General features: G+C 38.7%; 1 protein-coding gene across 2 annotated transcripts; it reads left to right on the top strand.

Annotated features, from left to right (window-relative positions):
- The first annotated feature begins 847 nt into the window (after positions 1-847).
- Positions 848-26,118, top strand: tnpo1 (transportin 1). Of its 2 annotated transcripts, XM_023265491.3 has the most exons (25): positions 848-1,007; positions 1,119-1,230; positions 3,142-3,217; positions 3,837-3,986; positions 5,697-5,803; positions 12,178-12,311; positions 12,705-12,786; positions 13,541-13,663; positions 14,744-14,862; positions 15,196-15,256; positions 15,440-15,608; positions 15,838-15,990; positions 16,114-16,339; positions 16,527-16,698; positions 16,920-17,006; positions 17,145-17,252; positions 18,564-18,722; positions 18,808-18,895; positions 18,982-19,080; positions 19,189-19,284; positions 21,120-21,195; positions 22,162-22,261; positions 22,343-22,417; positions 22,720-22,859; positions 22,994-26,118. In XM_023265491.3, exons 2-24 carry the CDS (start codon positions 1,126-1,128, stop codon positions 22,825-22,827), a joined length of 2,673 nt encoding a protein of 890 aa, XP_023121259.1. In that variant the 5' UTR covers positions 848-1,007; positions 1,119-1,125; the 3' UTR covers positions 22,828-22,859; positions 22,994-26,118. The 2 variants fall into 2 exon arrangements, 1 of the variants encoding a protein (XP_023121259.1); XR_002745905.3 differs by lacking the exons at positions 21,120-21,195; positions 22,720-22,859; positions 22,994-26,118.
- The last annotated feature ends 1,343 nt before the right edge of the window (positions 26,119-27,461 follow it).

The raw sequence follows: 27,461 nt of genomic DNA, 5'->3' as shown, positions 1-27,461 counted from the left end.
TGGGTATCCTGCTCAACCTTCTTTACTCTTAAGTAAAGCTATCGTTACTAAATAAAGGGTTTATGTTACATAGGTACGTTTTTAAATTACTTTTTTTAATGTACATTAAACAGATCCTGTGTCGATGTTTTGAAACAAAATTTGAATAATTATATACACATTTCAAATAATTATTTTTGGACAATTTCTAAATTAGTTTGGAACATTTTCCGAGTCATCTTGGACGTTATTATTTTGGACAAGTTTTGGATCATTTTAGACGAGTTCTTAAGACTGACAGTTTGGTTCATTTTGGGTCGTTTTGAGTAATTTTGTTCAGGTTTTGAGTTATCGTGGACATTTTTAGTAACGTTGGACAAATTTTGAGTCATTTTGGACATTTGTTGTTACTATGGACACTGTTCGGGTAATCTCTGACAGCTTTTGTTTGACTATCTTTGACAAGTTTCAAGATATTTCGGATATTTTTGGTTACTTCGCACAAGCCTTTTGTTATTTTGGACATTGTTTTGATACGCTCGACAAGGTTCGAGCCGTTTTGGACAAAGCCTCAAGATGGCGCCGTTTTCCAAAATTAACATCACGACAACATCGGGTGAGCCGCGCTGCCTTCAAGTACCGTCGGACGTATTGCAAATTACAAAGCATTTTCCATTGTTTCGATATCGTTCACCTTCCCTGTCCTCTCTTACGGCCGCCCTGTCTCTGAATGTCAGTAACATTTCGGTGGTGTAGGTGTTGATTAATTAAAGCAAATATCTAAAAGTCTGCTGATTCGAGAATATGTTTGGCTAACACTCGTCCGGCACTAGGACCCGGCCGCTGTGTGTCAGCTGACGGAGCAGCCGTTTATATGCGACGGGAGACGGAATGGCCCGAAGCTTTTCCAGCTTGTTGCGAAAACGGATGTGGCTGCTGTAACAGGCCCATGTCTGAAAACCCAGACAGACGGTCACATTTCAGCAGAAAGACAACTACGCAGAAACACGTCGGCCAGGCCAGAACAGGTAATACACCTTTCTGTTTCTGAAACTCCCCTGTCTTTCTGGGAGAAGGCGTTAGTGAGCTGTTTGGTTACAAGTCCTCAGTGCGAGCTTATGTTATTTCTGTATCCGCAGCAGCAAGATGGAGTGTGAGTGGAAGCCAGACGAGCAAGGACTTCAACAAATTTTACAGCTGCTTAAAGAGTCTCAGTCACCAGATACGTCCACACAGAGATCCGTCCAGCAAGTATCCTTTTCCTGAGCCAGACACGGACGATAACATATTAATGTTAGTGGACAGACTCAACAGGCTAGCAGCGGCTAACACTAGCCGGGTGGTTACCGTTACAGCAGGTAGACTGCTGCTGACCGGTGGCTGCTTTTTGTCTCTGAGCTCAGCATGCTGCAAGCAAAGCAGGTCACGGTGTGCGGAATTACTGCTCTTTTACCATTTAGAACAATAGACATCGACTCTTGTGCCAGTTAAAACCACACCGAGTAATTTAAGTTCGATCCAGCAGCTTGTCACCTCCCTGTACACCTTTACTTTGCATTTTACTCCCTAGAAGCATGAGGTTATTTTTAATTATCAGGCAGATCATACAGCACTCCTGTAGCTACAGCTTCACTTAACAGTGGGCTGTGTGGTTCATAGAAAACATGATATTAATGTTACTGATATGTTTCCAAATCAAACAGGCAGTTGAATTAAAATCCTTTGTAAAGTTATGTAATGATGGTTGTGTTAATGATGATTAAAATGTGCATCAGTTTGTAGGGCTGCAACTAACTCTTATTTCAATTGTAGATTCATCTCTCCGTTATTTTCCCAATTAATTGATGAATTGTTTGGTCTATAAAAAGTCAGAAAATAGTGAGAAATGTTATTCAGTGCTTCCAAAAGCTCAAGATGGCAAATGCTTTGTTTTGTCTACAGCACAAGATACTCACTTTGCTTACATAATCAAACAAAGAAATCAGAAAATATACAGATTTTAGAAGCTGAAATCAAGATAATTTGGCCTTCTCTTCTTAGAAATTACTCAGACTGATTAATGTATTATCAAAATACTTGACAAATATGTAGTAGTGCTGTTTACAGCGGCTGAAAGAGTGTCAGTCATTAGATAGGTCTATCCAGTTGTAGCAGGTCTATTTGTTGGTGTCATGTATACATCATTGTACACCATAAATATAATAATCGTGGCCACGGTAGCCACAAGATTTTAACTAAACAGCATAATATTTTTGCATGATAGAATTTGATTAGTGCAACAACATCTACATTTTAGAAATCTCTTGTGAAGGATAATAAAAACCAGAGAGTGCATCTTTGTACAACTACAGGAAAGGTATCACAGTCAGTATCTGATTTTTATTATTTGAGTGAGAAGGTGAGATGGAGGAAATGTCACAGTGAAAACTTGAAGCAGCATCTAGATTATATATATTTTTCCTTTTGTGCTAAACCCAACCAAGGTAGTTTATGCTGCATGATTTATTTTATCCAAACGTGTTTACCATACTACCTCCAATAAGATTAAATGCAAAGCATTAGACCCATACTTAGAGTGTAATACAGAGGGAAATAAACAGTTATAAAGGCTGTCTGAAATGTGTGGTTCACTAATTGTAGCTGTGAAAGTGCTTTATATGTCTGTCTTGTAGCTTGTGCACTGTGCACAGTATTTTGCACATGTGACTGCGTACGTATACATTAGAGAACAATTAGAATCTACTGCTCCCTGCTGCTGGTCCTTATGTTTTTTGTCTAGTTGCATGCTGCTCCTAAATGATTTGCTTATGTAACATTTCATATGTACTGCATCATTAACTCATAGAAAGAGCTGCTGTTATAGCCCTAAAGACACCATCTGGCTCGGTACGTACAGTATTCACTCACGCCAAATGACATATTTATGACCTCCTACAACACACACACACACACACACACACAGTCCCATTCACACATCATTTTGCTGTTACATTACAACACCCCTTGAACACATTAACACTGCTTTTCTACTTTTCCTATGATGGAAAAAAATGTTAATTGGCATTATTACCATGTTACAGATTGCAGCTATGATGTGCTCACAGCCTTATAGCATGCTGTATGTACAGGTAGCACCTTGTTATCCTCAACCACTTTTCCCAGAGACTCGAGCAGCTGAACCAGTATCCAGACTTTAACAACTATTTGATATTTGTTTTGACGAAGTTAAAATCGGAAGGTAAGCTGCCTGTGTGTCTGCTTCACCGTGATGTTTTGTAGCGTCTGCATTGTGTTCCTAGATAATCTAAATATGCTAGACAGTATGAATGTCAGACCTGTCATTTTTATGTAACTGCTCAGTGACAGGTCTGTCTGGCCATGAATTGGTGACCCGATGGCATCTTTGCCACAGATGATGTGGCACTCAGAATATGGGTCACTCTAATTTTAAACCTAATTCCTGGCAGGACTCAACTTTCGGCTTGACTGTGCACAGTAGATGACCCAAATGTTAAGTGGAGTTAAGACATTTAAGGATGCTGTTATGCTGCTGCTCATAGTTCAGATGCAACAAGCCACACATTTTTAAAAATGAGTAGAATAATGAGTCCAGATGTTGGGTGCGAAATATGTGGTGCACTTTGCATTTCACTAGTTAATCAAGATTGTGTTAATGTTTTGCTGCTTGTGTGCATCGTGCTGGATTGAATGAAAAGAATGTGATGGCAGTAAGATGCAATCAGCAACCTCCAGAGTCACCAACATCAACTTCATCATGATTCTACCAGTGTGTTTTGCCCACAGCTTGAATGTTATTTTACTTTTCACTCCTTGGTCTATTGTTCTTCTCTCCTAAGATGAACCCACTCGGTCCCTGAGTGGACTGATACTGAAGAATAATGTGAAAGCTCACTATCAGAACTTCCCTAATGGCGTGTCTGATTTCATCAAGAGCGAGTGCCTCCAAAACATCGGAGACTCTTCTCCTCTCATTCGGGCCACTGTGGGTAAGTTGCGTGCTCTGGGTCCTCTGAATGGGACATCAGGCTTTTAAGATGCTCAAGTAAACAATCAGATGTGTTATTGTTGTCCAAGTCTATTAAGATTGCTTGTGGCCATAACATGCCTGTTTATATCTGCAAAAGCAAAACACCCGCTGTAGTGCTTAAAAATACTGTATTTTGGATGTTCTTTCATTGTTGTTCTCTGTGCAGTGGCTTTATAGATTTGTTGACACACTTTACTCTCACATTGAACTTATAGCTAATGTCAAAAATTGATAGATGTAGCAGGCTAAGGTGAGTGAACAGTGAAATAAATGACACCTCACATAGGCATAGATTTCGATCAGGACGCAGACAATAGATACCCTTTTATATTTAGAACTTGTGCATGTCCCCCCCTCAGTAAAAGCAGTAAGAAGCAGTTGACTTTTATAAAAAAAATAGTACTGTTACTAATAAATGCCACAATGCCTTTAATGGGGGCAGTTTTTTTTCTTATTTTTCCTGCAGCACTGGGCTTTTCTTTTTTTTTTTACTGTGAAAAATATGAATTTAAATTATGAGCATGTACAAACACTGAATCTATTGTAGGAAACATAATTAGTCCCATATATATTCCATTATATTTTGAATTGTGCCTGAAATTTGTGTTTTCCTTTACATAAATAAAGGCGTTTCCACCATAAATTGATGCAAAAATGAAACAAATAGTTGAATATAAATTCATCAGATTGCAGGAAATAAATTATTTGAGCTGAGTGACATCTGACTTAATGTGTCACCCCCTAATGCAGTCTATGTCCGTGACAACTCATATTCACAAAATAGCATCTGGCTTATGTTGAACATTGAGTCTTGATGACATTTTGCTTTAGAATGAAGTTTCCTATTGGTATGCATAGAAATAGTTATTGCATCGATCACCACATATATACAGACTATTATTCACATCATTTTCGTACTCATCAAATCATTCAATGACCCCTTGCGCCCGATGTTTGGAGACATTGACATCTAGAATTAGACTGCTCCCATCAGGACAGAAATGCTTCATCACAGAAAAAATATGATCACTCAGAACAACTGTAAATAGATTTTCTTTGACATTTCACTATCAAATGGACCCAAACCATCCTAGTAAAATGTCTACATCATCCCAGAGCCACCGGATTGCCTTCACTGTAGGGGTCAAGAGTTCAGGTTTTTCCTTTAATTTCTGTCTTTCCTCATTAAAGTGGTGCATAGACCACTGTGCAGCATTTTTTTAAAATGCATGTAAGCAGCCTTTGTGAGTACAGAACACCAAAACCACGTCAGTATGATAAAGGACAACCTTTAAATCATTAGCTCTTAAAGTTGAGAGAATATTCCAGTTTGTTGTCAGTCTTCTCCCGACCACTCTGTTATTATTTGCAGAATTACATTTTTTTATGTGATTAATAACAATAAGAAAGATGATGATATATTATATACATTTGCATAGCCAGTAGCCGCAAGCTCAAGTTAACTTGAAGCCTTTCATTTGCTGTATTAAATGTATGCATGTTTTTGTTTGCTGTAAGCTGAATTCATATTTTTATGGAACATGTTGAAAGTTGGCATTAATTGATTCCTTCTTATGCTTTTGGATTTTTTTTTTCACCAAGTAATGAACATCGGTGTACTCTAAATGGTCACATCAGTGTAACTAAAAGTTAATCCCTCCCATAACAGGTATCCTCATCACCACCATTGCCTCCAAGGGAGAGCTACAAAACTGGCCAGAGCTTCTGCCTAAACTCTGCCTGCTGCTGGATTCTGAGGACTACAACACATGTGAGGTAAGGTTAAACCATTCAGATGTAGGGCCTTGCATATTTGTCAGCATCTACAGTATATTGTAGTATATTATACATGTTGCACTGCTCCCAGTGCTCCTGCCTCTGCATGTGAATGCCCTCTGGGAGTCCCATTCTGGTCACTTGTAGGTACGCATTGGCAGTTTTAACATGAACTACAAACTTGCACTGGGAAAAAAAACCATGAAATTCTGTCTTAAACTAAGCCAGCCTTCATGACAAGGATCATCGCTGGTGACGAGAATTAAGTCTGTGGTTACCTGGAGAACAAACAGCAGTATTCAGCGGAAGAGCCCTCAGTCTGTCCGTCAGTTAGTATCCAAGACTGAAGATGCTGCATCAGGGCTGCAGCTCAACCAAGTGCAGGCTCGTCATTTTATTTGACATTCACGGGGCTGTGCATCATGAATTCGTCCCCCAGGCTCAGACTGTTAAGTTCTAATGGAATGTCCTGAGGCATCCGGATGAGAACATCAGCTGAAAACAAAGTAAACTGTGATGCGGGAAAACTTGAGCCTGCTTGCAGTGTGTTGAAAATGCAAGTTTTTTGGCACATATACAATTGCCACTCTCCACCTGTCCTACTTGCCAGATTTGGCTCCCTACGACTTCTTCCTCTTCCCCAAAATGAAATTCAAGTTGAAGGGTTGCAGTTTTAACACAGTGGACAAGATTCAGTTCATGTCACAGATGGTGCTTGATACACTTAATAAAGAGGACTGTTAGGAAATGTTCCAAATGTGGCAGGAGCGCTGGGAGTGAGGTAGCTCTGCATGAAATGACTAGTTCAAATGTGTTGTGAGATAAATATGAATTGGGTAAAATGCTTTTTTTTGCTTTTTTTTATCAGTGCAGTCATTTTGATCACACCTCATATGAGCATGAAGTCACTGAATTTGATAAATGCAACACCATCTAAAAAAATATATAGTTCTCTTGGAATACTACAATGAAAAATTGGCATTTAAATTCAGTATATAGCTAAAAGTTTTTACAGTAATCAGGATTATTTGATGAAAGTTCTGAACAGGAGTAAAATATACCTTCTAGTGGAACTAACTTGGTCTCATGAGTGTTAAACGTGTTTGAAACATGTAATGTTTCTTCAAATTGTACTGTTGTGATCTAGCAATAACTCTCCATTTTATTCAGAGCCTCTAAATCCCTTCACTTGATTTATTGTGCACATTCAGCTCATCAGAATTTGCACAAATGTGATTTTGAAACAGCTTTTTTCCTCAACTGTGAAGGCAGTGTTTTAAAGCACATACATTTTGACTGTATGTTATAAGTCAGCATGTTTCTGTCTCGGGGCAGATGGCATGCATGTTTGTTTATTTGTTTATTAATTTATTTATTGTGTCGAGGGAAGAGCTGGGTCAGCTATAAAGTAGCAGCTGGATAGTATCCTGCTGGCCAGATGAGCTGAAGACTGCCTCACAGCTGGAGCAGCAGCTAGAGCCTACAGATTATTCAACATGGAATTGTATATTCTCTTTCTGTCCGTTTTTACCAGAAAACCATATGACCCCATTTTCTGGTACGCTTCACATCATCACCCAAAAAAGCTTTTATAATGAGAATAACTGCAAAAGTACTGCAAGTTCTTTTCTTTTTTTTCCGCCATCATTGTTATAAAACTTCGTATTTTAAAAATTTGTGAAGAAATCAGCACTGTTACAGTTACTACGTTGAAATGGTGGCTAAATGCTTCATTGCAGCAGTCATTAAATTTACAGTACAGTGATTTGTGGTGGCTGTCGGATCTTTTGATTTGTGCGTTCGTGCTGCGCCCATACTCAGGCTCAGATAAACTCCTGGTCATTAATATGCTGTCAGCTGCATGTGCCTATGACATCAGCCACTATAAGGGAGGTGGATACATTACATTAGAGACCACGAACAAATTAAGTAGCGTGTTTAACTGTCGTGCTAAATTCAGCAGTATTGAAGGGCAATTGAAATGTATCCTGGCAGGATTACTCTCCACTGCTAGAGCACCACTAGAGCAGAGATGTCTATGGGATTTTCAGTGAGCTGTATTCTCAGAAATATATGGAAGAGGTGTGATAGAAAAAATGAATCTCCTTGTACCACCACTGTCAGCCTCTCTCATAAATCTCATTTAGAAGCTGAGATTTAGGTCATCTATTTACTGCAGAGGATCTTGAAGTTTGTGTGTGTGTCTATGTGCAAGGCTTAACACTGAACTGTGACCAAATGTAGAAACTCCTCATCAGACTTACTGTGTTTTTGAAAAGCAGCTTGAAGGCTGGAAAGCTTCTTAATGTCTGATGTTCAAGATGGTTAAGTTGGTGATGGATGACACAAGTGTCTGATCATTTTGCAGTTAAAGGTGCATAAAGTTTTTTTTCAAAGGCTGTATTAATTTTGCTGATAAAATGTAAAAACTGCGTGACATTTTTATGTGTAATGTCATTGAGTTAGGACAGTAAAGTGCAGTGCCCAAAATATTTTAACGCAGTGTCTTGTAACTATTTTAATACTTTATTAGCTTGACAGAATCTCCGGTGTGGCTATACTCTTGTTTAAATGAGTGAGGTCAATTTTCCCAGTAATGTAAATGGCAGTAATAATTCTATGAATTCATAGTTTTACAAACAAAAAGTGACATTTTAAAGGGGCTGAAAATGAAATTTTCACTGTGGATTTTATAAGATAGTTCTGAATTTCTGAGATTTAACCCTTTGAACTCAAAGACGTTTCTGGGTGTTTTTTGTTCTGGCCATATTTTTACTCCATGTGGCCTCATTTTTTCACTGCAGTATAAAGTCCTGCACCTCTATGGAAGGTGTAACTTTTTTTTTTTTTTTAAAGATAACATGCATTTTAAACTTGCTGGCAGGTTTTGGGGTTTATAGCATTATAGATAAAACATAGTCCTGCTTCTATGGAAATGAACAGAGTGAACATGTGCTGTTTTCCCGAATATCCTGTATGTTTGTTCTGCCTGGCATTGTCAAACCCAGTGCAAAGTAATGCAGTCACTAAGTCACACCTTTTTTTTCTAGCTAATTGATGAAGCTAATTAAATGCAACTGCTGTCAGCTGTCACTTTATATCCTATGTAAGTAAACATTTGTTATTTTTGCTTAACCATATTGCATTCATCAAGGTTATAATGAATGCCAGAGGCTGCAGATGCGTATAATCCAGGATGAATGCTTTCAGTCCTGCAGCAGACCTTGCAAATGTGCTGGAGACAGAAAATATCTGTGCTGTGCCAAACTAATTTTTGATGGTGTTGACTGCTGCCACTGAGACCTCTGAATAATCCATGCTGTTCCTGCCACCAAGACTTTGATATCTATTTTGGGACTATATTTTGTGACTACCAGTGTGTAGTTTCTGAAGTGTATGTAATCTAAGCAATGAGAAACGTGTAAATACATGTTGGCCTTGGGGCATTTGATCAGTGTACACAACCTCTGTGTTGAACACTTACACTGTGTCTATGCAAGATGATCCTCACCACTCTTTTAGTGAATCATCCTCCCTCAGAGTGCTCAGCAGCTTCACACTGAGAGTCTGCTGATGTTGTGAAGAGAAGGGGGCATATGTGGTTAAATGGTGGAGTGCAGTTGCTTATGCTGAATGAAGTGTTGTCATCTGATGTCATTGTCCATTTAAAATTAATACATAATATAGAAAAGCAAAATGATTTATCACCTTGGTAACAGCAGGAGTTGCAGCTGTACCAATGAGTCCTGTCTTGTTTGTGGTTTAAGATCAGTGGTTGCTGGATGAGCCCCCTGTACCCCCACGCTGTACCCTTCTCTGAGCACTCTATTAAAAGAACTAAGCAGGTGTGTTGGATAGCAAGTGTAATCTTGGTGGATGGCTTTATATAGGTTTTGCCTGAGAGCAGTTTTGCTGTTTTGATTAATGGCAGTTGGCAAGTTGTTTCAGTAGTGTTGTGGGGGTCAAGTTGATACCACTCCAGAGGGCAAATGATCATGTATGATAATACTTTGTCACCTCAGTGCTCATTTGTAGTGTAACATTATTCAAATTTCCAAACAGGAGTCTGAAGTAACTGCTTAGTTAACTAAATGCATATTCCTCTCTCCTGCCTTGGTGCGCAGTGATCTGCATAACTTACATTCTCACACTTAATGACCTTCAATAGAAGGAACTTGAAAGGAGGATTACACTTTAGATACTTGAGCATCATTGGAATGCTTGTGGGCTGCTCCTGTTTCTCTGCCCTTCTCTGTTGACACATGGGCTCACAAATGCCTAGATTATTTTTTTTTAACGTCATTGGAAGAGTTCTTGTGTCTTGCTCCTCACGTTTTCATTTGGGATAAGTTATAATGGAGCAAAATGTAATCATGCAATGTTTCCAGACCTCAAATATGATGCTGAATAGCTGATTTGTCATGAATTATTCACTGTTTTGAGAGAATATAAAAAGCCCATTATACCACACTGCTTCATAGGAAAGCCAGATTTTTGGGGATTGTTTGGAAACTTTAAGTTCGGCAAACTTACAGGTGCAATTAATTGCTTTCATTGCCAACTATTCTAATGACTGTTTTTTTGTTTTTTTTTTTTTTTTAATTAATCATTGTCTTTGTGAAAAGGAAAAAGCAGCAAATCTTTAAATTTTCCTGACATTTCTTCAAAATAGACAATCAATAATTGCACCTTAGCTTCCACACAGATCAAACATCATTTGGCCAAAACTGGTATTTTATGTTTTTATGAGTATCTGAAATCATAAGCAATATAGCTATACATTATTTCAAAGCCTCATTACCACCAAATCTCATATACAAGCAACATCTAGTGGTCTTTTTGTATGCTTCAAGGTCACATCAACAGTAATTGTTTTGTTATCCCTGAATTACATATTGAAATTACCTGTGCCGTCTCTACAACTATTGTCTCTTAAGACACCAGTGAATAAGCAGCATTCTAATGAGGAAATTTCTTATCCTCCTGTAATTGTACTTTGTCTCTTCCTGTTTGTGACCTTGACACTGTCTCAGCCTCCTTGTCTTATTTCATGCCTTCAGCTCCTCCACATTTTTTTGAGACCACTCTGTATCTGTCATCTAAAAGAAATGCCGACATGGGAGCGGTTTCCATAGAAACACGTTTCAGACAGCGTCAGTGTCAGTACTGTGCTGTTTCTGGTATCTGCTTCTCGGGCTGCATTTTTGTGAGAGACACTAGAGTCTGCAGCATATCGTGAGCATGCATACTAACCATCTGTCAAGCAGCTAATTTTAAGAAAGAGATGTGTGTATCCAATTTTAAGAAAGAGTTGTGTGTATTTGTATCAGTGCTTGCCATGTGTTTAAAGGTTATTAGAGAAGTGGATAAATCCTATTGAAGATCATGGATGAGTAGACTGAATGCATTTTTGAGTGCTTGCAGTATGCATAAATTAGAGATGGATCCTCTATTTCCTATATAGACCTTCTGTACTATATATGGTTTACGTTTGTTTACTACAGAGCAGATGAAATATGGACATACACTATATTAACAACATACTGTATATGTATTGCGAAATATAACAGCATGTCAACACAAATCAAAAAGGTAAACCTACAACCCATTTCACATCCTCAGGCTATTGTCTGTAGCAGCCGGCTCACCTGCCTTAAGACTGGGTGTGGGACAAGCGAAAAAAAAAATATATGTGTGTGCGTGTGTTTTCTTTTTTCAGGCAGTTTTGCTTTAAAATTGACAGTGCAGCAAATGGTCCCTAGCTGGGATTTGAGCCAGGAATTTGCTGCTTAGGAAACAGTATCTGCACATGTGGTATGGGCTTGAACTTACTCAGCCATCTGGTTGCCACTAAACGTTGTGATTATTATCATTTGCTGCAATAACTCAGTAGGGCTGAATGGTTTAGAGAAAATATCCGATTGCAATTTTTCTGACACTTTAATATTCCCTGTGTAATAGATTTATACCATGATGGAACATTAAAACATGACGCACCATCAAAAGCAGGACTGTCAGACAAGGAATTTATGTAACTGTTGACATGACAATTTCAAACCTAGGTCACACATGCTGCATCATGTATGAGGTGTGGCCATTAAATAATGACACTGGAAGTATGTTAGCCGAACCACTGCGTGCAGCCTGAACAATGAAGCATACAGTCAAGGGCAAATATGAACCACCTCTGAAACTTTCAGTCTGCTTGAATAGAATAAAATTAAATTACACCCTTTGTCTGTCATTCTTCATCCTCGTGTCTCGATATTTTGGTAACTCCCAGGTATAATATCAGAAGTATTAAATCTTACACCATGTCTTTATCAAGCAAATCTCATTGTTTGCTTTGTTTTTCTCCTCTTCTTTGTCTTCAGGGAGCATTTGGAGCCCTGCAAAAGATCTGTGAGGACTCCGCTGAGATCCTGGACAGTGACATGCTGGATCGCCCACTTAACATTATGATCCCTAAATTCTTGCAGTTTTTCAAACACAGCAGTCCAAAAATCAGGTATCATAATTCTTCTTGTACTGTATTTAAAAAAAATGTTATCTACTGAAAGCCTAACTTTTGAATCCCACTGAATGTGTCGCTTTCTAGCAGAGGTTTGACAATTTTAAGTGAGTTAATCTGTTACTGCTACATTCTTATGAAAGGTCAATGACATTGCATTTAAGTATTCCTGAATTTGTAACCGAATCTAATTAATCTGTAACTGCACATTCAAAATTTCAGTCTGTCGTCTTGCAACATGTCTGTTGACAGAGGGAACAAGTTTCTCATATTTGAAGGTTAAATTAGTGGAGAGACGGCAAAGAAAAACACAGAGGCTGCATTCATAACGTGCACCATGTGAGGACATCATGTTCTTTGGACTCTTAAGTGGTGGGTACTGTGTTGCAGGTCTCATGCCATTGCCTGCGTCAATCAGTTCATCATCAGCAGGACTCAGGCTCTTATGCTACACATCGACCCTTTCATTGAGGCAAGTCTGACTGTAATGCATCTTTACACTTTGGTTTCTTTTTGTGTGCATGTGTATAGAGACACACAGTGAGACAGGAGCAGTTCTTGTCTACAAAGCAAATGGCCCCCATTGAGAATGAGGGAAGTCATTCTCACGTGCACAGTCACTATGTCAGGTCACTATCGCTCTTAGTAAATGCTAAATACTGCACTGACTGTTGTCTGTTTACCTCTCAGTTAGTCACCTTAGAGAACCAGTTCCAAGCCTCATGCATATTCCTCCAGGAAATTATGCATTTTTTTTTAAATTCCTTTGTACAATTTTGTTTCTAAACACCCTTGAATAGCCCTTAACTATTCCTCTGGCCTTTTAATTTGTTCCGTAATCTCTAAATGGTATTCTGATGATTGCATGGTATGGTGTTGGTAAAATGGTAATGGTACAAATACAAATAATAAAAGGAGAAAATACACACCAAAGATATCAAAATATGTTTTTTTTAAACTGAAAGAGTTTGTATTAGATCACATATATTTGTAGCATGAATTTCTCCTGAAACATTAAATGAAGATAAATTAATATTGGTGCCCTATGCCTGTATTTATGTTTAATGTGATACCTTTGCTGTATTGACTTTGAATAGTGCCATTTATATTAGCCATGCAAAACATGCACAGAATAAGATTTTTTATTAAATGATTATTATCACTAGCAGTAGTTGTGATCACATTACTAGTAGTAGTTTTCACTTGTGTCTTTTTGTCCTCTATAGAACCTGTTTGCACTAGCGACAGATGAGGAGCCAGAGGTGAGGAAGAATGTTTGCAGAGCTCTAGTTATGCTGCTGGAGGTTCGCCTGGATCGTCTCCTGCCACACATGCACAACATCATAGAGGTGAGTGGTTATGGGAGGTTACAGGCAGAGGAACTGTGAACAGCAGAGTGAAGCCTGACTAAATAACAGGGTGATGCTGTACAAAGAGTAATGAATGTATATTTTAAAGGACAAGACTATAACCAATACTTATTGTACTGAAAAGTATTGTCTGTCGTCTCCTCTGTGTCATAAGCCTCTCTAATTGTGAGCCACGCCATCACTCTGATGAACATGGGAATTATACATGATGTATAGATCAGTGGAATACACTATTTGCCCAGCATAGTACTTTAATCCAATAGGTGCAAATGGGCTTGAGACTTTTTGTCACAAACAGGGTTAGAAAGTTCAAAAATCCTGAGGGATAAGTCCACTGTTGGTTTTGGTCATTTCATGGAATGTTTTAACAAGAACAAGAACAGAGTATCCCCATTCCCATCCTTTGAAAGATGTTCCTGACTACCTCTTTTCCACCAAGGCAGTTTTAGACTTGGTTTGAAGTCGGTGCCTTATCTTGCACCATTTCATCACGTTTGAACAGCCAAACACCTGACTTTTGACCAGGATAACTAGTCCAATTGTGGTACCAACATTGTCCTGGTCTGCAACCAAAATTTGTTTACTTCAGGGCTAGGAGTGAAATTATTGTGTCCAACAAGACCAAGTACTTTGTGACCGCTATTTAAAAAAAAAAAAAAAAACAGACTAGCGTGTCTCATCCAAAGAAGGAGAAGACAGACCAGAGCTTCAGTATGGACGTGAAATCGAAGCAGCAGTGTGTGGAAAGCCAATGAGGTCATTATTCGTCTCATTTTCCCTGCTGTTTGATATTTTAATATCGCCAGCTGGTGTTTATAAATGCCACTGCAGACGCCGGTGCACAGAGCAGCATTCACAAATACTGACTGCTGGTTGCAGCAGCATTTATAAAAACCGACTGGGGGTATTAAAACATCAAACAGCAGGTGAAATGAGATGAAGAATGACCTCATCGGCTTTCCAGCAGTGGCTCGTCTCCTTGTACCTAGAGGGGAGCTCTAAAAAAAAGCATACTTACGAGTACATGTCAAATTACATTTCATGTGATTTTTTTTTCAGTACATGCTACAGAGGACTCAGGACCATGATGAGAATGTTGCCTTGGAGGCCTGTGAATTCTGGCTTACACTGGCAGAGCAGCCAGTGTGTAAAGAAGTGCTGTGTGGTCACCTCTCCCAGTAAGAACACACACACACACACACACTCACACACCCAGACACGTCTGCATAATGTACAGACTGATGCTCCAGTGCAAATTTTGAAAACCGTTGATTCATAGCAACCTTGGCAGTAAGTTAGTGAAGACCTTGTATTGGCATGATATTCTTCTTCCTCACCTCACGGTGGCTGATTAAAAGCCCCCACTGGCTGTTGACCTCAGTTGTAGCATCCGTCACCAAACTGTCACATCAAACTGTGCCCACAGCAGGAATCAGATGTGAGAGATTGCTTACAGGCTCCGACCTATCCTTGCCCTTTGTTCTCATAATTTTTCCTCTGGCCTTTGCTAGGCTCACACCGGTGCTTGTCAACGGGATGAAGTACTCTGAGATTGACATTATCCTGCTCAAGGTCAGTTTATATAGCCTAATATGTGTCCCAGTAGGTACATTAACGAATTGCTCCATGACTCAAGATGACATTTTTGTGATGTACAGATATATGGGTGATATATGAATTGTATACATTTTCCCACAAACAATAATGTAGTTGCAACATACATGAGTGTCTGTCATCCCCCACATTTGACATCAGGGGGACATTGAGGAGGATGAGGCCATTCCAGACAACGAGCAAGACATCAGACCACGCTTCCACCGCTCCCGCACAGTCGCTCAGCAGCATGAGGGTGATGGGATTGAAGAAGAAGAGGATGAGGACGATGAACTAGACGATGATGATACAATATCTGATTGGAACCTGCGTGAGTTCAGCGTCTGTATAAATGATGCTGTAGATCCCTAACTTTGTTTCGTCATAATTAAAAATTGCCCTTTGTCATTAACCCCCTTTAACTTTCTTGAGAGCTAGGAGGATTACTCTATAATGACTATTTGTGTTCTGTTTGTGTGCTGTGCCTGTGATGTCTGTATGATGTTTGTCTGCACACTTCTACGTTTCTATGTATGTCTATGCTTTTCTTAAAATGTTAGGCAAGTGTTCAGCGGCAGCATTGGATGTGTTGGCCAATGTGTTCAGGGACGATCTACTGCTACACATTCTACCCCTTCTCAAAGAGCTGCTCTTCCATCCGGAGTGGGTAGTCAAAGAGTCTGGGATCCTAGTGCTTGGGGCTATAGCTGAAGGTAAGACGGAGGGAAGAAAGAAGAAGAAATGGAGATAAGCCATAGGGAGTAAGGTCCCTCTCAGAATACAGATTCAGAAGACATGCCTTCTTGAAATTACATTCTTCTTATCCCTGTTTGCAGGCTGTATGCAGGGCATGATTCCATACCTGCCTGAGCTCATCCCCCACCTCGTCCAGTGTTTGTCTGACAAGAAGGCCCTGGTGCGATCCATCACCTGCTGGACACTGAGCCGCTATGCGCACTGGGTTGTCAGCCAGCCCCCAGATACTTACCTGAAGCCTTTAATGACAGAACTGCTCAAACGTATTCTGGATAGCAACAAGCGCGTGCAGGAGGCTGCTTGCAGGTGAGCAAGGAATTCTGATGAAGCGATGTTATTTTACAGCATCTGAGGAACCTTCCACTGCACCTGGGTTGGTGATACCAACACTTTCCTTCGGGGGTTGAGATGCATCCAGATCTTTTAATGCGGAGAGGTTACTGCCTGCTTAAAGTTTTCTTCCTTCTCCCTTTTTTTAATCCCTCCCCACTAGTGCCTTTGCCACTCTGGAGGAGGAGGCTTGTACAGAGCTCGTGCCCTACCTGGCATTCATCCTGGACACACTGGTGTTTGCTTTCAGCAAGTACCAGCACAAAAATCTGCTCATTCTCTACGACGCGATAGGAACACTTGCAGATTCAGTGGGACATCATCTCAATAAACCGGTATGGAGAATAGAAATATGTGCTCAGTTTCACTTCATATTTCTATGTGAATGTAACATTAGCACATACTATTTACTCTTCCTTCCTCATTTTAGTTTGGTTGTGCTAGTAGTGACAAGTGCACTCTCAGATGTTATGATTTAAATAGCATGTAGCTGTATAGGAGAACACATTAAAAAGTACATTTTTTATACTTGTGTTTATTTTGTGGTGTTTATTAGGAGTACATCCAGATGTTGATGCCTCCATTGATCCAGAAATGGAACCAGTTGAAAGATGAAGACAAAGATCTCTTCCCTTTATTAGAAGTGAGGTTCTTATAGACAGTTACTGTTTGCAAAAAAAAGCTTGTGCATCATGTCAGTGATTTCAATTAAAATTCTATGAAGTTAACATTGTTTGGATATGCTACTGATTATATTTACCCCCCCGCTTGCCTTCCTCAGTGTCTGTCTTCAGTAGCTACTGCCCTGCAGAGTGGCTTCTTGCCCTACTGTGAGCCTGTGTACCAACGCTGTGTCAATCTGGTCCAGAAGACCCTCGCTCAGGCCATGGTGAGTGTGGAGGACCCAAAAATATGTGCACACAAACACTTACTGTGCAATTTTTGGTAACCTATTTATGAAAAAGGAGCACATTTGAACCCCCTGGACATTTTGCATAGCCAAATTAAACTAAATGCAAAAATACTTAGAGCAGTTTTAACAATGGATTAAATTCACCATCTGAACCCCATAACCCTCCGGTGTTTTTTTTTTTTTTTTTTAAAAGATCACCCAAATGAGACCATAAATGAGAGTTAGAAACTGTAAAAAACGGATTTTCAGTAGCCCTTGAATGTATTGTGTGCCCTGTAACCAAAAACAAGGTTGAAATTGTGATAATTCTTCAAAATCACTTTATTCTACACATCATTTAAAAATTCACCCAAAGTAAACCATTTGCACCAGATAATGGACACACAAAGAATCCTGCGCTCCTCAGCACAACTAAGAAGCTAGAAAGGAAATGGCAAGAGAGATTGGAAGGAAAATAAAACATGCTTCATTAATAAAATAAATGTAGTATGACTTTAAGATAGGAGTTTAGCAAGTTATCAGAAAGTTAGAAGATACATTCAGCATGGTGAAATATGTTTATAGGCTTGATGTGCGGAGCAGTGTAAAAAAATGTCTAGTTTGTACACATTGTAAATATATAAATGGTGAAATATTAATGTCATGTGGAGTTGCCATGTTTTCCCCCAATATTTATAATACCTGGGTTTTACAAATATAAGTTTTTTACATTTCTGTTGCACAAATAATCAAAGAAACTTTTTAAAAATGTATGCATTGTAACCGTGTCGTGTCAAAAACATTTTTGAGTTCTACTTCTAGCCATGGTTGTGCTGTCTCCATAGAGGTGCAGCACTTAACATTACAGTGAAAATGATTCCATAGTTAGTAAAAATGTGACAGGAACAAAACAACATTCAGATGTTTAATATTTGTAATGCGAATGGAGTGACTTTTGTAGTGCTAAATCAACAGAATGGTGCTATGCCCTCCACCCCCAAGATTCTCAGAGCATTTTAAGCATGTTTCTTCTTCGTAGTCATACATTTGTAATAGGCCGGCATTGTGTTTACAGCTTGCTGCACTGTGCTCATGTGGTGGAGATGTGAATTAATGCAAGGTGTACAGAAAAACTGCAGGATTAATCACCATCACAGTGGGTTGGAACTGTTGATAGAGGCTTCACACCTTGATAATTGATGTTCTAACTCCGGTTTTCAAAGACTGTAATTTCATTATGTGTTAGTTATTTTGAATTAATATTAAACTAATTGAAATCTTATCTTTTTTTCCCCCTACCCTCTTTAGCTTCATCAGTCCCAACCAGACCAGTATGAGGCCCCTGACAAAGACTTCATGATCGTGGCTTTGGATCTTCTTAGTGGACTTGCTGAGGGTTTGGGAGGCACAATTGAGCAGCTGGTCGCCCGTAGCAACATCCTCACTCTCATGTATCAGTGCATGCAGGTGAAGAGCTGTCAGAGTATAACAGGGTAAACTGGTTAATCTAGCTTGCATTGTTCACCATTTGTTGTTCTCTTTAACTGTTCAGGACAAAATGCCAGAGGTGCGTCAGAGTTCTTTTGCTCTGCTTGGGGATCTGACCAAGGCTTGTTTCCAGCATGTCAAACCATGCATTGGTATGTTCTGTGCAGTTACCTCTGAAGCACTGTTTGTTGATAAGTTGTTAGTCAGTTGCTAAGGTGTTCACATTCCTTCCTTTCAGCTGATTTTATGCCCATACTGGGTACTAATTTAAACCCAGAGTTAATATCAGTGTGCAACAATGCAACATGGGCCATCGGAGAGATATCTATACAAATGGGTGAGTACTTCTTTTTTTTTTTTTTTTTTTTGTTAACCTTTTCACATTTCCCGATTTTCACTTTCTGTAAAATCGTAACATGCTTTGTTATTCTTACTGCTCTTTAAGGGCCTGAAATGCAGCCATACATTGCCATGGTGCTGCACCAGCTGGTGGAGATCATTAACAGGCCCAACACCCCAAAGACTCTACTGGAGAACACAGGTACCACTCGGTGGTAGTGCTGATCCAGCCAGCCAGGTCGCCACACACACACAGGGAGGTGCTCACACACTCAGGCCCAATTCATCCAGGATTGACCACAGTCACTAGGATGCTTGCCCTGCCCTTTAATCTCTATCTAAACAATACTTCCCAAGGAATGAGCCTTACAGGTTTTGCTGGTTTCAGCAAAGTATGTGAAATATTTCAGGTTTTGATCTGGCACAGTGGCCTGTAAGTTGAGATAAAAGAAAATGAAGCCCTGGGCAAGCCCTGGTCAGAAATTCTTGACACTCTTGAATTGAGCGAACCATGTAAGAGCCCAGTCTTGGAATGAACTAATGTGGACTGACTGTGCACAGTCAGGTATATCAGGAATATTGTATTAGAAAGAAATGCAAACCACAGGCAGTGTTTGAGACAGACGGATAACTTCATAGCCACACACAGCTACTTAAGGCATCGAACTAGATGACTGAGAGAACATCTAAACTGACTAAATGTAGGGCTAGAAAATTCTTTACCTCTAAGAGGTTACACTCTTCTCTCGTTTTCACTGATTGAATTGGAAATTATAATTTGATGAGACAAAGTGACCATCTAATGAAAATATGCATGAAAAGGTGAAGTGTGACCTGACAACATAAAAGAAAAACTAGGGACTCTATAGATGTGTTCCTGTTTGTTTGCTGTCAGTTTATTTGTTGCTTTTATTTACTGTTCTTTAAATGTGGATGCATATCTGCCAATAGATGTTAAATGTTGTTAAGAATGGCCAATGTTTGATGCAGGATACATGATAATTCTAACTTTGTCATGCCAGTCAAGCCTCACAAGATTTCATGAATTTTTCTAATATGTGAATTTTTACTGTTTGTTGCATGTTTTCAATATGTAAATTGAAAACACCACAGTGAACCAAAGAGTACCAAATTAATAGGCAAAATCAGATGTTTCAGCCACGTGTAAATCTTATGTTTGTCAAAGACACCCAGTTTATCACTGGTACTAAATTTAAAATAGAAAGTTACATAATACCACAGTTAAATGTGTTTGTGGCTGTAAATTCTTGGAGTGTGTGGCAGCACTCTTCAGTTTGTCTCTGATCAGCTGATCCTGCACTGAACTTTACTCTAATGAGCATACCATCTGCTTTCTGCATGTGTCATTGGACTGTTCATAAATGCCTGTTTGTTAATGAGAATGTTGCATAGTTTTGTGTCTCTTAAACTTAGGTCCTCCCTCCTCTCTGCCTCATAAGAACCTGCTGTGCTGGATACTAGTCTCCCTCCATGTAGTTGGCTTGGAGTAATCTGTCATTTCTTTTCAAAAAGAAAAAAAAACATTTCTGTTTCTTATGAAAATTAACATTTGTGAGTTTAAGGGAGAAATCTCTGAAAATCTAAGTGAACTGCTCTTGTTTAGGCCAGTCACTTGCACATGCTACACCTTTGCTAGCCTGTGTCTTGAGACATACATTTTAAAATTAAGCTAATCAGTTACATTCTAGATTTGAGTAGCTGTTTGATCCATATGATTTCTGAAAGCAGATGCCATTGTTTGCCTTTTCTATGAATGTCTTGTCAAAGTTGTCAATGTGTTCTCCCTTAAACGTGTTGTATGTCTTTTTTTAGAGTGTCATATTTTACATTCCTCCCCATGACTGAAGGGGCAGTAATAATCAACGCTAGTGAAATCTTCTGTTTATTATCATACACAGATTCTGTTGATTTATGTCTCTGAGTTGTTTGTTTTTTCTTTATTTTTCTCCTCCCCTCCTCATTGCTCATGTCTTGGTTGGCGTTTGGTGGTGTGTAACCGTGATTGCGTTACCTTAGCAATAACAATTGGTCGTCTTGGTTACGTTTGTCCTCAAGAGGTGGCACCCATGCTACAGCAGTTTATAAGACCCTGGTGTGTATTATTCAATCTTTTATTTAATTCATCTTCTCTCTGCTTTCTTCTTATCTTCTCGTCTGTCGCCTGTTGCTCCCTTTTCTCCCCTGTTGCTCTCTTCTCCTCTTCACTCCTCACTTTCCTTCTGAAAAGAAGTCTTTTCAGTTGTTTTTCCTTATCAGTTTGTAATCATTGCCAACCGTGTGACTAACCCTGTCCTCTTTTAGGTCCTACCTGTGATTTGTTTTTGCCTCAGTAGCACCTTCATGTATTATACATTAATTTGTTTAATTTCTAGTTTTTTCGTCATTGTTAACTGTCGCTAACAACCCCAAAAGATGCATGGGATCAGATTTGTCACATGCCTGCTGGTTCAACAACAGAGAAAGGATGCAGTCTTTAATGCCAAAGAGCATTCCTAAATCCCTTTCTCATTTAGTAGTCACCCAGCTGCATGTGCCTCTCCCAAAGTGACCCCAAACCATGTCTAGTCAATCTTTCAAAAAATAATGTTATATTCAAGGTGCTATAGATGAGGTTTTGCTGAACACGCTGCTCATAGGCAACTGTGAAGTTATTAGAAGTTAAAGTAGCTGTGTTAAATGTAAAAATGTTTGATTTGTTTTACTTTATTCTGTTTTGTGTGCATGCTTCGTGTGTCGTGGTAATCTCAGGTCATGATAGATGCAATTTTCTACTCACACGAATGTATACATAGAGTCTAATATGTTTTTACAGTTAAAGAAGTAAAGGATTGACGATAAGAAAACACATTTGTATCAAGGGAGGCAATAGACTGTTTATTTCTCTCAAATATATTGATATTCTTATAAACATGTATGTTAGTTTAATAATATATATTATTAATATATATGTATATGAGGATTTGCTTTCATAGTGGCAGTTGTTAGTAGACTTCTAAAATTGTTGCTGGAGGATTCTTTTGATATTTGTGGTGTTAAATGTAGCCCTCCCTGTTGTCAGGTGCACCTCTCTACGAAATATAAGAGACAATGAGGAGAAAGACTCTGCATTCAGAGGAATTTGCACTATGATCAGTGTCAATCCAGGAGGTGTAGTGCAGGTGAGATCTAGCACTGCAGTCATTATGTTGTTAATAGCTCTGGAAGTTGAACTGTTGCCTCACCTGTCTTCTCTGGAACAGGATTTTATATTCTTCTGTGATGCAGTGGCCTCCTGGGTAAATCCAAAAGATGATCTCAGAGACATGTTCTACAAGGTAAAACCTGAAAATGACTGTTAAGACACAAAATCCAGATATTTAATGACAATATACATGACTGAACAAATTGTGTGTTTTTTTTTTTTTATGAAATTCAGAAAGCCCTCATGGTTTGAGAAGACCATGCACTGGTGTCTAAATTAATCTGTTTATTCACTCATCCCTTGTTATGCTGTCTGCCCCACAGTGGCCAGATGTTGGAGTGGCAGCTTCTACAGCGGAAATAATTCTTCCATGAATAAGATCTCTAAGTGCTTCTTTCCAACATGGTATAAACTTTCGCTGGTGTTTGATTCCAGATCCTTCATGGGTTTAAGAACCAGGTGGGAGAAGAAAACTGGAGGCGCTTCTCAGATCAGTTCCCGATGCCGCTGAAGGAACGGCTGGCAACCTTTTATGGGGTGTAACTGTTTCCACAACACTGTGCCTCATCACTGGGGTCAGTTTGCTTTCTGATGTTACGTGCAATTGCAGAAAATGAGTTAAACACACTGACTGCAGTATTTAAAACAAGAGAAATGTTACTTTAACATTGTGCTACATTTTAATGAGGCCTCTGTTTTCTCTACACAGGTCATTCACTATGGGAGACAATATGGGGAACCATCCCAGGGAACACGTTACCCTTTATCGGGGGGAAGGGTCTGCCTGTTGAGGGAAGGGAAGGGGTGCGGACCCCTCCCCGACCTGGTGGACGGGGTGGGAGGGAGGTGGTAGCTGCAGTTCTCAGTGCCCCTATGCATAGGCTGAGGGGGGAAAGGGACTGGCAGAACAACCTTATCATGGGAGGAAAATTCATGTAATTACATCTCAGTCAGAAATAATGAACTCTATCACCTTTTTTTCTCTCCATTTATTCCCTGAATATCTCAAGAAATGAAAAGCAAAAATGGAGAAATCTTTGCAAAACCCTGTAAAGCATTTGCTCTTTAATTTTGGTTAGCTAAGATGAAAGGTTAATTCAGAAAAGTATCTACAGGGCAGATAATGCATTGATGAGGAGAAGACTGTTCTTAAAACAAGAAATATAGAGTAAAGTTGAAGGTTCATTGAGATGTATTTTCTCTGAATACAGCTAGCTTAAAGCTAAGGATTAGCAGCTGATATTGACAATGCATTTTATTGGCTCCAGCTCTGGAAAATACACTTTATAATGCTGCATATCACCACAAAAAAGTTATTGCCTACATTGTTATCAGATTATTTCCTATACTTTAGCCGGGCAGAGGCTGTTAATTATGTCACTGGAGAGCACAAGATTTTCATTTAAGAGCAGCTTTTCTGAGAATAGGTAGCATGCTTCTATCATTGTGGAAAGCTGTTGAACTTTAATGATGTGTGTTGCGTTTGACAGCTGTTGTTGCCCTTTGATAAGGTTCTTCTTTGATCTTGTAATTTGTATTTACAGTATTTTTATTTCTTCTGCCAGAGAATTACGGCAATCCGCTGTAATGTAGCATGACAGGGTTTACACACTGAATTTCTGAAATGTGTAAAATCTTGGCTGTGATGTAATGTTGGAGTGAATCTCTGTTTTTGGTCTTGTGTGAATGTGACATGGACATTCATCAGCAAGCATATCAAAGCTTTAGATGCTTACATATTGTCTGAGCCTCGTGAAAGGAAAATCGAAGGAGAAGCATGCAGGTTGGCATCCTGTGTGTTGGTCAATTTGATCTTTTTGTTTATCGGACTTTAACCACAACAAACACAAATCCCGTCTGAGTGATTTTTTGTGACTTTGGCTGTCAGAACCATGCAATCCATCAAATCAATGTTAAATATGTTTATTTCTCAATGTACTGAAGTTTTGTTATTGGTTGTTTGGCTTCTTGTGCTCAAAGCATGATCTTGAGGATGACTGTAATGTTTTGGGTGGTTGTCACTGTGGGGTACTTGGATGCTTTCATCTCTTGCATGTTGGTGGCCCCTCACACCCCAACATATAGTGGGAAGGGGATCGCGGGAGGGAAGGGGAGCTTCAATTCAAGTTTTAAAAAGTAACCATTTATGTATTGCAACACTGGGACTTTTATAACTTCACATGAATCGTGCTGGAGCGTTCTCCCTAAACTTTTACCCCATAGCTGGATGTATAGTTTTTAAATACTGTGAAAGTACAAGAATGTTAATGTCTCTGCTTGTTTTGCGCTGTTCTATTTTTTAATTATCCAAGTGTTTAAGTTACAGATGGCCTGAGTGTATTCCATGATGGTTTGGGGAGATAGGAAGATTTTTTTTGTTTGTTTTCTTTTTTTTATGCCCAGCCAGTCATATGTCCTCTGCTGGCCAGAGTAATAACTGCAGTATTTTAATCCTTTGCGATGCACATGACATGCACTTAAAATTTTTAATTGCAAGTGCTTGTAATGAATGATGCAGCCAAACACTTTAGAATATAACCTTAGTGTTAACACAGATTATTATTAATTAAGTATTGCTGCTAAAACGTATTTACCTAATGCAATAAGCATCTTGATGCAATTGGGTTGTTAGATTGTGGAGGTAGTGTGTTAGATTCAATATAAAATATATAACTGGTCTTAGGTTAAGCATTTAATGAGATAAACGGTGAATACAGGATATAATGCATCATGGAATACAGAGGCAAATCCTTGTATGTGTCACATCATTTTATGTTCTGAAGTGATTTTCGTCTGTCACATTCCAGCTGTTTGGCATGCAAAAAATGGAGTAATGATGGCTAGATGGGGTGTGTACACAGTCCTGTTTTTCTTTCATTGAAAGAGTGTAGGTCTTAAACACGCCAAACAATCCCCATTGTTACTGTGCTGTATTTCTGACTTTACTGCTGCTATACATTGTAGTCGTGTTTCACCACTTGAATATGTGTTTTCTATGTGTTAACCTCAGGTTGTTAGTGTCCAGTGTTACTTGTTTTTTATCATTTCCCCAATGTGTACACCTATATGCATCTCCTCAACAACTAAAGGTTAGTAAAAAAGCTGGCCCTTCATATTAGAAATGGATAACCATGGGTGTTAATTGACTTTAGTGATAACAATGTGTGCAACACTGCCAGCTGTCAAATGTGATTACAGTTGGAAAGCAGGGGGTGTAAGAACAATTCAGAAATGGTAACAGGCACATACTTTATGTACTTTTTGTCAAAAGTGATTGTTATCAGACGACGGTAAATAGTGTAATATCTACACAATGCCTTGAGAGCAAATACTTAGAGGTTTTGTTGTTTTGCAATACATATACAGTATACTGTATCTAAATAAACACTTCATTTCAAAGCAAAGAAATTGATAGACAATTTTAAAAACACTGTTCTAAACAAGTTTGCAGATAAGTTTGACTTTCTATGAAGCTTTATTGAAAATTTTTACTCTATAAAGCATCCACCAATATAAAGGAATGTCTAGTCAAAGAGCTCCTGTATCCTATAATTCAATTAGCCTTTAAACTTGATTAGATTATGCCTTCATCTTTTTTGCTAATAAAAGCGAAACATCATTTTGATAGGCATGGTTTTTGATTTTTTTTTTCTTTTTAATAAGCTGCTGAATTTTTAAAAACGTAATCCTTTTGGGGCCACCAAATATTTTGGATCATGCAAAGACTCTATATTGTACTGTAGTAATTTTGTAATATTTGTAAGATGATATAGTGGGTGTGACTGGTTACCATTGCTTGAATCTGTACATTGTTCCAATAAATTGTTTACATTATTATGGGCCTTTGTCTTGCATTTTTCACATTTTTGTTGAGCATTTTCTTGGTAGCAACTGCACTTTACTAACATACAAGGAAGCATGGAATGAGTGCAAAGTTATATGCTGAGTAGCAACTGTCAGATCCTCCTGGTAACTGCTGACTCAGACCTGCCTGACCAATCTTTAAGCAGACAGTTGCTGGCACTTACTTGACCAGGGTTTATCACCTTCCAGTACTAGATTTTTGTATTTGACTTTACATACTTGTTATTTAAAAATGTGTTTTCTGTCCTGTTTTTTTTTTTTTTTAAATGAATGATAATTTTCAGTTAGCAGAATGACCCTGTCATATAGGCATTTATAGTGTAATCAAACAGTAGATATACTTTATTTCACACCTTGGAAACCATGAAAGAAGCTAAAAACGCCACCATTTGTCAGAATAATATTCTGAGCATCAAAAAGGCACGTCAAAGCACAGACATTGTTTTTTGCTTACAAACATGCACCCACTAAACTCTGCATATGAATCCAGTACTTTAATGGAAGCTATGCAGATATGTTACATGCTGCATGATAACAAATTGCTCCATTTTGTTGTTGCTTGCCTACTTGCTATAGGTGTGTATTAGTGCCTGAATGCCAAGAGGCAGACACACTAAAACACACATCTAGTTACAAAATATCCATCAATCAGTTAATAAGACTTTACTGTAAAGCACTTTACATACAAATATGAAGTAACAAAAATGCTTTATAGAGCTAAATAAATAAAAAAAAGATAACCCTCCCATCCCGACTTCAAATCCTCCCATAAACATAATGTCAATGAGGCACCGACTAAGGAGAATGGTTAGTGCAGAAATGTATCTACATGGAAGACAATGCATTGATAAGGAGTAGAGTTTTCCCAAAACAAGAAATCTGGAGTAAATCTGAAGGGTCATTAAGATGTATTGTCTCTGATTTACAAAGACAGCTTTAAGCTAAGGATAAGCAGATGATGTTAAGGACACCTTTTATTGGCTTCAGTCCTGGAAAATAGAATTTTATAATGCTACATATTATACTGAGGAACCACTAATTTAAATAAATTCAATGAGAAAACAACAGAAGGGGTAAGTCAACATTCAGAAAATGAAAAGAAAAAATTGTAAATAAAAAAGATTCAATGATAAGAGACATAAAAATGCTGATAAATAATAAGTATTATTATTGCTATTATTGTCGCTGTTATACATTATTTTTGTTGTTGAAGTAAAAAATCCCTGTCGGAAAGTGACGTCTCAACAGGTATCATTAAAAAGCTTTAGAACAATGTGCTCATATGTTGTGTCGAAAATGCAGTAACGCGACAC

This window comes from Amphiprion ocellaris, chromosome 17 (assembly GCF_022539595.1).
Source record: "Amphiprion ocellaris isolate individual 3 ecotype Okinawa chromosome 17, ASM2253959v1, whole genome shotgun sequence".
In the NCBI taxonomy this organism is placed as follows: domain Eukaryota; kingdom Metazoa; phylum Chordata; class Actinopteri; family Pomacentridae; genus Amphiprion; species Amphiprion ocellaris.
Note: the sequence above shows the minus strand (reverse complement) of the source record. Positions and strands in the feature narration are given on the sequence as shown.